At 45.1% G+C, this 13,302-nt stretch overlaps 1 protein-coding gene across 2 annotated transcripts in view; it reads left to right on the top strand.

The window, feature by feature from the left end:
* The window catches only part of Cdh1 (cadherin 1), a 69,395-nt gene that overhangs the window by 41,422 nt on the left and 14,671 nt on the right, over positions 1-13,302 (top strand). For both annotated transcript variants that reach the window (NM_031334.1, XM_063278314.1), the window contains 3 exon segments: positions 6,917-7,140; positions 11,072-11,215; positions 11,324-11,479. In NM_031334.1, the coding sequence (NP_112624.1) occupies positions 6,917-7,140; positions 11,072-11,215; positions 11,324-11,479 (524 nt within the window).

Below are 13,302 nucleotides of genomic sequence, written 5' to 3' on the forward strand. Positions count from 1 at the left end.
TGTAATTTCAGCTACTCAGGAAGCCGAGAGGCAGGAGGATTACAGGTTAAAGGCACCCTGTCTGTTCAAGACCAGCCCGGACAACTTAGCAAGAGCCTGTTTTCAAAATAAAAATGAAAAAAAGGACCAGGGATGTAGTTCAAAGCCTGGGGATGTGGTTGCCTGTCGTGTGGGTTGATCTTGATACCTCCCAAAAAGGAAAGAAGAAGAAGAAAAAAAAAAAACCCACCTATTTTTGAGAAAGAATCCTTGAGGGAGGTGAGCACACCTGACTTTTTGCAAATGGAGAAACTGCCACTTGGCAGAGGTGAGCAATGGCCGAAGAAAGAAGCAGAGCTGGGACCTGAACCCTTGAGTGTGCTTAACCACATTCAACAAAATGTAGAATGCTAACGTGTCTCCTGTGTGAGGCTGACTGTGATTGGCTCTCAGCAGAGTTACCATGGAGCTGGAAACACATTAGCCCCATAGAACCTGAACTGGTGATCACTGCCCTGGTGTCCACAGTCAGCATTAATGACCTTAGAACATCTGGGGACAGGCCTGGTGATGATGGATTGCCCTGTATCCTGTTTACTCCCAGAAATCAGGATTTAATGAGCCTGAGAGAGTTCTCCCTGGTCTGTGACTTTGTGGGCTCTCCTCACTACACCCTGCTGGCTGTTTCTCCGAGATTCAGCCGTGCCTTCCTTGGAGATGTTTTTTGTTGTTTTTGAGACATAAGGTGGAAGGTTTTTTTGTTGTTTTCTTTTGGTTCTTCAAGACAGGGTGTGTAAGTAACTCTGGCTGTTCTGGAACTCTCTGCAGGTGTGTGTATAGATGGATATTATGTATGTATGTATGCATGTATGTATGTATGTATGTATGTATGTATCTATCTATCTATCTATCTATCTATCTATCTATCTATCTATTCATCTATCTATTCATCTTATCTATCTGACTAACTAACTGTATCTCCATCTGCTGGCTTTGAACCAGTGACCTGCCTGCCTCTGCCTCCCAAGTGCTGGGATTAAAGATGTGCTTTGTAGAAGGTTCTTGAGCCTGGTTTAGACTTCCTCCTTTGTTCAAACCTCTTCTGAGTATCCGTGTGGTTCTGAGGCCCTTGTCTATGGGATGCTCTTTTGCTAGTATCTGTAGCTACTTCCAGTTAGTCTGCACTCAAAGCCACATATCATAGTTGGCTTGCCACAGTGTAGACAGACTGTCTGGTTAAACCAAATTGTCAGACCACAGCTTCTGTCTGTTCCTAGCCATGTGGCTGGACCATATCCCTTTACCTTTCTTTCTTTCTTCCTTCCTTTCTTTCTTTCTTTCTTTTTTTTTTTCTTTCTTTCTTTCTTTCTATTAATTTATTATATATAAGTACACTGTAGCTGTCTATAGACACAACAGAAGAGGGCATCGGATCTCTTTACAGATGGTTGTGAGCCACCATGTGGTTGCTGGGAATTGAACTCAGGACCTCTGGAAGAGCAGTCGGGTGCTCTTAACTGCTGAGCCATCTCTCCAGCCCCCCTTTACCTTTATGTGTTTCTGCTATTTCATTTATGAACAAGAGTTGCTAAATGCCTCCTACTGTATACAACTGACCAGGTGTATCCAACCCAGGACTGCTCTCTAGCAGTAAACAGTTTATTATAGTTCTTGTCCTCATCTTTCAAGAGATGGACACAAATAGCGACCTATCAGAGTGCACCCATGTGTCCTCGGCAATAAAGGATTACTTGTCCATGCCCTGTTTTTAAGGCTATGATGACATCTACCAGGTATGGTTGTTTCACAAGTTCATAGTCCTTTCTAGTTTGGTGGACACCATTAAAGGAGAGAAGTCTGTCATTCCATTGCCCAATGCCATCTAAGAAAATGACAGACCTGGGGAGGGGTTTTCTGGAAGGTGACATCTGTGAAGACTTTGGAAAGTAATTCTGAACCACAGAACAAGAGACTGCCTACTCCAATCCCTTCTTCCTGCAGGTGAAACTTTTTATCTTCTGTCTTTAGAGTTTGAGTCAGAAAGTGCAGCTGTATTTGTGGGATACACAGTAGCAGCATAGTCTTAGGGAGCTCTGAAGCCTCTCTGATCAACCCTTTGTAACCTTGAGCCAAGCACCTGTGTCTTAAGTGATTCTTCAAGTATAGCTAAACAGATGTCTTGGCATTGACTGGAACCTCTCTCAGGGAGAAATGTCCTTCAGGGCCTGCCCTGTGCATGGTGTGAGCAGAGTTCTATTTTCAGACTGCTTCTGACAGACCAGATCACCCATTATTTACTAAAGCAGTCAACCATGGTCAGCTGCCTTTGATGACTGGACCCTGTCCTCGAGCCCCAGCACTTTCTGTGATGATCAGAGGCTTCTGAGAGTTCCTTGTCTCTACCCACTCACATTCCTGGGATGGCCACCCTAGTGGAAGAAGAAATAGGATCCTTCAAGTAAGGCTGGCCCTAGCCTGGTGGTAGTTACTCAAAAAGAATGTAGCTGAGGCTCAGGCTGGTCCATGTGACCAGAGCCTTTCATCAACCTGGCCTTTATTTGTATCTAATTGTTCCCCCTCCCACTTCTGCTCTTAGCTACAAAGCCAAGTCAGGTAGAAGATGGGGTGCTTATAGATGAGTGCAAAACTTAGACACACTAGAAAGACATTCTTACTCGCTTTTTTTTGTTTTTGTCATTTAAGAAAAAATTCTTTATAATTGTAATCAGCAAAGAAACAATTCCAGCCCTTCCCCCTTCTTGGGTGGGCAGTTCGTGGCAGTCTTGTGTATCCCAGGCTAGCCTCAAATCTGCTATGTAGCCTAGGATGACCTTGAATTCCTGGTCCTCTTTCACTTCTCAAGTGCTAAGATTGAGACCAACCCTCCCTGCCCCCTCTTGTTGACAATTTAACTCAAAGCATTATAAGTGTTATACGCAAATGCTCTACTACAGAGCTGTGCCTCCAGGAGAAGCTATATTTAATTTGAGGGTGGAGGGAGCCTATCTCAACCCCACTTATATCAGTCTTCTCCAATTATCATTCATCCACCAGCACGGGCTAGCCTCTGCAAAATTTGGGTTACATCGACAACAATGGGGGTGGGTGGGGATAGTCTTGAATAGCAGTGAAGAGCCCTCACTTAGGGATGAGCCAACTCAGCTCTGAACCCTGCAGTGTATAATTTCAGGAAAAGAAAGCCCGTGCTGAAAGGGCCTCAGCAAGGCTGGGGTCGGGGCAGGGAGAAGTCGCCCCATCCTGCCCCAGTGGCTCTCAGTAGTTCAGCAGCATGTCAGACCATGGAATGCACGCACCAGGAGGAGGATAAAGCTCCATGAGGTTGTTCTCTGACCCCCATACATCCCCTGACACACACACACACACACACACACACACACACACACACACACACACTGCTGCATACACCCCTATGCTCACATACAGCAAGGGGCTAAAGGATAAAAAAGATTAAGTGAGTGGGTAAAGATGCTTGCTGCCTAACCCGGCAACCTGAGTTTGATCCCCGGAACCCACGTGGAAGGACAGACTTGATGCCATCCATCATCTGACCTCCATACTCACACACATACATCCAGACAAAAATACCCATACATACAAAAATAAAAACTTAAGAAAACACAAGGCAGGGTTGGGGATTTTAGCTCAGTGGTAGAGCACTTGCCTAGGAAGCGCAAGGCCCTGGGTTCGGTCCCCAGCTCCGGGGGGGGGGGGGGGAACAAAGGCATAGAACACCAGGACGAGGGCCTTTGGGGGAGAGAGGCATGAAATGCAGTCAGGAGCATGAAATCTCAGACTGCCTGCATCTAAATCCCAGCCCTGATAACTTACTATCTTGCTTCAGTTTCCCCATCTGTAAAAAGAGGATTGCTAGGGGCACAATGGCGCATGCCTTTTGATCCTAGCACTCAGGAGGTAGAGGCAGGCAGATTTCTCTGAGTTTGAGACCAGCCTGGTCTACAGAGTGAGCTTTAGGACAGCTAGGGCTACGGAGAGAGAGACCCAGTCTCAAAAAACAAGATACAACACCAAACATGCCAAGAGCATCAACAGCATAAAAGTTCTGGGTTTGAGTGGTTCAGTGTTTGTAAAGTGCCTGGAATGAAAGTGTTCTGCAAATATTTAAAATGTGGCAAAAAAAAAAAACCAAAAAAAACCAAACAAACAAAAAAAAACAACGGGGCTGGGGATTTAGCTCAGTGGTAGAATGCTTGCCTAGGAAGCGCAAGACCCTGGGTTCGGTCCCCAGCTCCCAAAAATAAACAAACAAACAAACAAACAAACAAACAAATAAATAATAAATAAATAAATAAAAAATGTGGCCAAAATTGTTGACAAGAGTAACTGTGAAAGTATTAGTTCAAATCATAGAATTTTTCTTTTCTTTCCTTTCCTTTCTTTTCCTATCTCTCTCTCTTTCTTCCTTCTCTCTCTCTCTTTCTTTCTTTCTTTCTTTCTTTCTTTCTTTCTTTCTTTCTTTCTTTCTTTCTTTCTTTCTTTCTTTCTTTCTTTCTTTCTTTCAAAGGCTCTCAATGAATAGGCCAGGGTAGCCTCAGACTTTTTAATAATTGGTGCACACCTGGGTGCACCACCACACCCAATTTGAAATTGTGGGGCTTCCTGGTGATAATGGTGATTGATGGTGGTGACTGCTGTGGTTTCCAATTAAGAGATGCTCAGGGGGTCTTAATTCCCATGGGTACCAGTGCAGGTCACAGCTGGGTAAGGGAAGGTGTTGTGCTGGGTGGGGTTGACCTAGTTAGTCCCTTGCCAGCTTTCTTTATTCAACACCTTCCCCTGCAGAAACGTCAATGCTCACCCAGCTCCTTGTGCGGATTTTGGTGTTCTCGGAGCTCTGCACGGCCGAGCCCCAATGGAAGACGTCTACAGTCTTCCTGGAGATGGAGAGTCCCTCCAACTTTCCCTTGTTTTTCTCAGCCCAGAGGATCCCGTTTTACAGAAAGATAATAAGTGTTCACCAGCACCTGGAAATTCAGGTTGGGGCTCTCTGTCATAGTTACATGGTGTCACTTCTCCAAGAGTGAGACTGAGCCACCATTAAGAAGTGCCTTGAGCGGGTTAATTGCCCTGTACCAAGTTATTTACCAAGCCGCTCGCTCTCTTTGGCTCCCACCCTTGGCAAGTCCAGTCGTGTTACTGTTGGTTTTCTTTTCACTGCCTAGATTTCTGCTGGCTGGAGAAAGGATTCAAGGCCAGCTCCTGTTCCTTGCTTATGTGACCAGTCCCCAAATAAGATGCAATTACTTGTGCTGTGGGTTGGGAGAGTGTCTTTAAAAGCATCTTTAAATGTTCCTTATCTGGACTTCAAAAATGCTAACTGGGAACTAGGGAGATGGGTACTTGCTGTGCCCATGAGGAAAGTCTGTCAAGTGGGGGACTTGTATACACTGGCAGAGATGTCAGATGGAGTCCTGGTGCTTGCTGGCTAGGCAGCCTGTCTTATTTGTTGAGTTCCAGACCAATGAGAGACTCCAGTCTTACAAAACTAGGTGGATAGCATTGGAAGAACCACACCGAGGTTGGCTGCACAGACTCTCTTTCCTACACACACATTCCTCCCATAAGAAAGGATAGTTGGTTCAAGTTCAGACAGATCATTCTGCTCCTGTCATCTCTCATTTGCCTTCTGCACCAAAATGTGTGTGTCAAAGAAGGGTGTTCTGCCAGACTGGTGGTGCCTGTACCCTCCCTCTCACTCACTGAACAACAATCATGTCTGTTTTGTCTGCCAAGTACAGGACTTTTGGCTTCAGAGTTGTTTACAAGAGCGGCCCCTGGTGAAAGAAATGAACACTGTAGCCCAGGCATCTTTCCCATGGACAGACAGCGATCCATCCACCTAAATGTAGAGGTGCCTAGCTTTGAAAAGGAGGCACGGGATTAAGGGATTTTCATAAGAGAATGCTTACGTGAAATACAAGTTCCATTGTGGGGAGTGATGGGTAATTCCCAATGGGTGGGAAGTAAGCTGACTTCTGAGATTCGTTGTGAATTCAAAACACACACACACACACACACACACACACACACACACACACACACACACAGTCTGTCCCATGGTATGCCTGAGGTCTGACGACATCTGACAAGTCTGGGTAGTGGTGGTGCACACCTTTAATCCCAGCACTTGAGGCAGAGGCAGGAGGATTTCTGAGTTCTAGGAAGGCCAGCACCGTGTCTGTCCCTCAAGTCCCCCCCCACCCTGTCAGTTCTCTCATCATATTAGTTCTTTCATTGGGGTTCCAGCAACTGAACTCAGGTTGTCAGGATTGGCTGGAAGCATGCCCACCCGCTGAGCCATCTAGGTGTCCTTGGGCTTTTGAGGCAGGGTTTCCTGCAGCCTCAAATCTGCTGTGTAGCCAAGGATGACTTACCTCTGGAAAAGGAGCCAGCCAGTATTTTTCACCTCCTATCTGTTTGGTTTGTGCGTGCTGTGTGTGTGTGGGTCTGATGTTTTGTGTAAGCACAGGTACAGATGTGTCATGGAGGGCGTAGAGGTCAGACACCACCTTTGGTACTGGTTCTTCTCTTCCGATGAGACATCTACTGGCCTATTTTCATATTAAGCCATTTCTCTTTTGCTTTCACTCTGAAAATGAAAGATTACTTTATAGACAAGATACGATTCTCATTGACTATTAAAATGAAGAAAACCAACCAACCAACCAAACAAACAAACGAAAAACAAACTCCAAAGGTCAGTTGCCCTGTATTTGAAAAGTAAAATCTTACTGCTGAGGCCAAGGCTCCCCAGGTGGGAGCCATCGCTGGTTCGTGGTTGGTTGAGGTGCATCTTGTATGATGAACGTGCTGGGTGAAACCAGTTCCCTTTCTGAAGAAGAAGTGTCCTGTCTGTGGTCTGTCCAGTTTCCTAATCTCTGTGATCTCCATCCTGTAGTGAAATTTGAAGGATGCACCGGCCGTCCAAGGACAGCCTTCTTTTCTGAAGACTCCCGATTCAAAGTGTCTACAGATGGCGTCATCACAGTCAAACGGCATCTAAAGCTTCACAAGCTGGAGACCAGTTTTCTCGTCCATGCCTGGGACTCCAGTTACAGGAAGCTTTCTACCAAAGTGACACTGAAGTCCCTGGGCCACCACCACCACCGGCATCACCACAGAGTACGTTGGGGTGTTTCTCGGACATGTGTATAGTTTTCAGGGAGCTGTCTAATCTGGGTCCCCTAGTCTTGGGGCTGGGACTTTTCGGACAAGATAATTTCATGGGCAGACTCTGGAATGATCCCTGATGCCCAGAACAAATACCTGTCAGTTGTGACAGGCAGAAACACCTCCAGAAACTCATGGCTCTTGGGGTGGGGGTGGCAAAAATATCCCCCATTGAGGACAATCTTCCTTTCTGACTGAGTTCATTCCTATTGGGTTTGGGGGGTTGTTGTTGGGTTATGTGGCTCTGGTAGTACAGGATAGTGAGGAAGACACTGGCCCTGCCTGGATTGTTAGCCCACAATTGCTTTCTCTCTGACGACAACCCCCAGAAGCCCCAGAGTTGTTCCACATGTGTAGAGTACCTGACACACAGGAAACACTGAGAACACATGTATTCAGTTGGATTCACAAGGAGCCTCCTTCCTTTATGAATACCAAAATCTAAATGCTCGAGCCCCTTCTATAAAGGGGTGACGATATTTGCATATAACCAGCACGTCCTCCTGTTAATGTCTCTCCACATAAGATAATGCTCAATCTCTTACTCGATGTGACAGTTGTCCTCATACTCTTATTATTTAAAGACGACGTGAGGGGGTAAATCTGCACACATTCTGCACAGACAGAATTGTTCTCGTGGTTATTTTGGACCCAGGTTGGCTTCAAGCTCACAGTCTCTTGAAATCTGGGTTTATAGGTGTGTACTAACATGTTTGATAGAGGGTTGGCTCTTCCTTTTTTTTCCTTTGTGGACAGGATTTCTTACAGCCATGGTAGTGCTGTGCTCACTGTATAGCAGAAGATAACTTAATTTTTCATCTCCCAAGTGATAGGATGGCAAGCTTGTGCCATCACACCTGGTTTTTCGGGGTTCTAGGGATTAAACTGAGCTACACCCCCTACTCCAGACACCTTAAGAAAAATCTTGTAGACCCCTTTTCTGTCGTTCCCCCCCTTTTGTTTTATTTAAAGGATGGCTTTGTGTGGCCATAGTTGTCCCCAGATTTGATATATAGCCCAGGATGACCTTGAACTCCCAATCCTCCTGCCTTTGCCCCCAAAGTGTGGGATTACAGGCATATCTGGCTTTGAAAAATCATTTTTATCTGTAATTGGTTGACCACAGATGGGAACCTGAGCTATGGAGGGAGGGCTGAGTGGGTGAGATTCTTTGTCATTCCCTTCCTGGAGGCAGATCAGAGGTGTGTAGCAAGGAGAATGGGTGTCTCACTTAGCAAGGAGGGGGGAGACCAGTAGGAAGTCTCTGTCCTCTTTTGGAGCTGGAGAGACAGATGAGGCTTTAATTGCTATTGCAGAGGATGTAGGCTTGGTTCCCAAAACCTCCGTCAGGTACAGTAGTAGAACAGCCAGGAACTCTAGTTGCGAGAAATATGAGCTCCTTTTTTGACCTCTGTGGTGCTTGCACGTACATGGTGCATTGAATTCATGCAGAACATGCACAAGGATGATGAGCAGATCACTTTAAATCATTGTGTAGGATCCTCCCCTGATGTTGACGGTGTCTGCTCTTGGGTCCTGCTCAGTCCAGAAAGCCAGTACAGTGAAGAGGCGGATACACCGTTCATGTCTTGTCTAGGTTCTGTTCTCAAATGTCCCTGGAGATGGTCACTCAAAGCCAGACGAATGCTCTTATCCGTTTTGAGAATGGTCTCTGGGCACTTACTCTCATGCTTCTCCAGGAGACATTCTAGACACACCTTGCTTCCTGCTTCCCAGGATTGTGCCACTTGAGTGCCTTCAGAGTTGATTTCTGTTCTAGTCTCTGAAGACTCTTGAGATTTTGTGAAATTTAATAATCCCCTGAAGTCGTTTCCCTCTCTGGAATTAGAGAAATGAATGACTTCCTGAGACTCAAGCCCCAGCTCCCTGGCGGTCATGCATGCAAGTTCGGCACAGTAAGTCCCTACCAGGCAGTTGACTATAGGAGCTTTCTAAGACCAAGAACAATTTGGAGCTTGTTTTTCCAGTCCCCTCCAGTCTTTGCCTCTGCCGACTTTATTCTGTTTGCATTTCTGCTATATCACGATTTGATTCAAGTGTGCCTTTTAGAAACTCCCAAGCTAGGCGTGATGGTACACACCTTTTCTGTTTGTTCTGTTAGTTTTTGTTTTTCAAGACAGGGATTCTCATGTGTAGCCCTGGCTGGCCTGGAACTCACATTTTAGACCAGGCTGTCAGTGAACTCTCTGCCTCCCAAGCGCTGGTTTACATAGTAAGTTTCAGGCCAGCCGGGGCTATGCTGTGAGGCCCTATCTCAACAAAGCAAAACAAATCCCTACTTTAGATATTGGGACAGTTCATACAGAACTTATGTGATCCTCTGGAGACAAAGAGGGAGCCAAGTAGCCAGTCCCAGAGCCAATGCTTAGCCCATGCTGGCTTTTTTCTGTAGGTAGCAGATGCAGGGATGGTAAGACCACGTGTGACAGGTGTGTGAGTCTGGGTTCTAGAATACTTGGTCACATTTTATGTCTGTCTGTTGTTCTTGTTTTGAATCTTGGAGGCAGGGGGAACCAATCCAGGAGGGCTGAAAACGTAGCTCAGTTGATAGAGTCCTGGCCTGGGGTGCATGAGCCTCTGGTTTCTGTTCCCCACCATCACATAAATGCACCTGTCACCCTTTGTTAAGTGGAGGCAGGAGGACCTGAGTTCAAGATCATCGATGGCCACATAATCTGAAGCCAGACTGGGCTTCATGAGATTGTTTCTAAAAAATGTCCAAACCAAACAACAAACAGACAGGACATAGGGCCTAGATGGGACTTGGCAGGCTGCTGTTGTCTGTGTTGACGAGCATCTTTTTGTGAAGAATAAGGATGAAATCTTCTAGAAACTTTGTTACCATGAATCATCCTAAAACACTTAAACAATTCAGTTGGTATTGCCTTTCACCTTCAGCTCTCCTATTTCCCTGAGTGTGCACGAAGTTATCTTTATTGCACATGGGAACGGTTCTGTGCAAGTCTCCAGGTAATTTTTGGTTCCATTCCCAGCAGCTTCTGTTAGAACAAATGCAACCCTTACAGGTACAGCACAATATGATTAGCGCGTTTGTATCGATCTCAAAATAGTTCTTAAGAGCATTACCAAACTTGTTGATTGATAACTCCACTTTGGTGAATTGCACCCCTAGGAAAGCAGAAGAAAGGAAACTCAGAACTCCCAAATAGCTAGCTAGCTACTGAATTACTTCTGACATCATCAGGGCAGGCTGGGGCTTAAAGGACATGTACTATATAAGTTTGAAATGACTTTCAAATACAATCATCAAATGTTCAAACCCGCAAATTTTGTATGCACGGTGATTATTTGAATGCTACATATTAAGAATTTAATGAGAACAGCCTGGTGGTGATGGATGGCACATGCCTTTAATTCCAGCACTTGGAAGGCAGAGGCAGGTGGATTTCTCTTTAGTTCAAGGCCAGCCAGGTCTGCAGAACAAGTTCCAGGACTGCAAAGGGCTACACAGAGAAACCCTATCTCAAACAAACAAACAAACAAACAAACAAACAAACAAACAAACAAAACTTGAGTTTTTCTTTCTGGTGGTTCAAGCCCAAATTGCACTTTTATTTTGTAGCACATCAGAGTAGCAGCACACAGGAGAGAAGACCTCTCATTAGCCACTAAGTTAGGAACAATGCTTTTAGGCATAGGGAATATTGTGGGTAGTCAGTGTCCAGACAACAGCATTTGCATTTCTTTGGCTTATGTTTTAGCTGTTCATCCTGGATGGTACATGTAATTTGTCACTGAGAAGGAGTCACTAAATTCAAGATGGAAGACGTCCATGGGATAGATGAACTGTTAGACTTGTATGTCCTCTGCATTACCTCATTTTGTTAATCTTTCCACCTAGGACCCTGTCTCTGAATCCAACCCAGAGCTGCTCACGTTTCCCAGCTTTCACCAGGGTCTGAGAAGACAGAAACGAGACTGGGTCATCCCTCCCATCAACTGCCCGGAAAATCAAAAGGGCGAATTCCCCCAGCGACTGGTTCAGGTACGGGAGGAAGCTGGTGGAAGGCACTCCTGAGAGAAGAGAAAATGTAAAGACCCCATGTGGAGATCTTGCCTTTCCAATTCCCATTCGCTTCTGTTTTCTGTTCAGATCAAATCCAACAGGGACAAAGAGACAACGGTTTTCTACAGCATCACCGGCCCAGGAGCTGACAAACCCCCTGTTGGCGTTTTCATCATTGAGAGGGAGACAGGCTGGCTGAAAGTGACGCAGCCTCTGGACAGAGAAGCCATTGACAAGTACCTTGTGAGTATTTCTTAGATATTGTTGACCACTGGATAACAATTGTCAAATTTTAAAGCAGCTGGTGTTTTATTCCCCAGTTTGGATGTCCTGGACATACAAGTAGCTTAAATTATCTTAACAAGTCGGGGCGGTTCATTGCTGTTGTCGTAGGGATTCATCATATCATGCATGAGCTTAGATAAAAGCTGTCAAAGTAGGCTGGAGGAATGGCTCAACGGGTAAGAACATTTGTTGCTCTTGAAGAGTTCACTTCCCAGCATTCATGTAGGTGGATCACAACCACCTGAAACTCCTGCTCCGGCTGCTCTGATACCTTATGACAACCTCCATTGATAACTCCACAAAAGTGTGTGTGAACACGCGCGCGCACACACACACACTCAGAGACACACACACAGAGACAGACACACACACAGAGACAGACACACACACAGAGACAGACACACACACACACACACGCAGAGACAGACACAGAGAGACAGACAGACACAGAGAGAGAGAGAGACAGAGAGACAGACACACAGATATATACTGCCAAGCTGGGGATAGGTACTGAGGTGGGAGGGACAAAGGCTAAAGACTGATGATAGTCTTATAGCTCTTCCTTACTGTTCTAGGAGCCAGAAGCTAATGGCATCTGGCAGTTTAACTCTCTTGCTATTCTATGGCTAAAAGCTGCTGATTTCTGGCAATTAACTCCTGCTGGTAGATGTAGAGGATTAAGAAAAGTAGTTAGTTGCTTGGGCTGACTCCTCTTTGACTGAGGCTGAGAGTTCTGTTAACTCTGTAAGCCAGAGAGAAAGGAAAAGTCTCTAACACAGAAAAACACTCACTCTGGATGAAGCAGAGAGAAGAAGCTCCAACAAATCTTTGTTTCTGTTCTCACTATTCACATTCTCTGAAAATCCCCTCATACAACTATCAGTTAGAACTGTTGCAGTAGGATAATCGATTACATGATTTCTATAATGTAATTTGCCCCCCCCGCCCCCCCCCCCCGGAGCTGGGGACCAAACCCAGGGCCTTGTGCTTGCTAGGCAAGCACTCTACCACTGAGCTAAATCCCCAACGATTACATGATTTCTAAACACTCTTACGTTCTGTAAGTTCATAGTAAATTTAAGGCAATAGTTATAAGATTTAAGGAGTTACAGCAGAAATGTTTACATTTCTTCCCATTAAGACTAGTATCTGATGAAACATCTGTTATCTATCTTCTAGACCCATAAATCCAATATAAGTAAATAATTTTTTTTATCACAAGTTAACACAATTTTGTTAAGAGATAAATCACCTACCTTGCGTCTTATTAGTTTTGAAGTTTTGTATAGATAAACTAGTCAATATTTTATTTGTTGTATTTGCACCTACAATAAATTGTCCATTCCCAGTTTATGACCTTTAGTTACCAGATAGTGGCCTTGTTCCTAACCTAGAAGGAATGTTTTACTTGGTCGTAAATTTGTTCCAAGCCTGCTGCTTTCTTTTTTTTTTTTTTTTTTTTGGTTCTTTTTTTCGGAGCTGGGGACCGAACCCAGGGCCTTGCGCTTCCTAGGTAAGCGCTCTACCACTGAGCTAAATCCCCAGCCCCCGCCTGCTGCTTTCTTTTCTTAGTGCAGTTAGCCTGTAACACGTGACGGTTTACAGAGCTCTGTTTGCAGCTTTTTCTTCTGTAGGGGACTTGAGATTACTTGTATCAATTTAGGAATTTTATAAAATCATTATCAAGAATTATGAAATCATCAATTCTATAGGCATTACTATATGAAAGCACATCTTCATATTGATTCTGTAGGAGATGTGCCCAATAGGGTGGGCTGATG

The sequence above is a fragment of the Rattus norvegicus genome, chromosome 19 (genome assembly GCF_036323735.1).
Source record: "Rattus norvegicus strain BN/NHsdMcwi chromosome 19, GRCr8, whole genome shotgun sequence".
In the NCBI taxonomy this organism is placed as follows: Eukaryota; Metazoa; Chordata; class Mammalia; order Rodentia; family Muridae; genus Rattus; species Rattus norvegicus.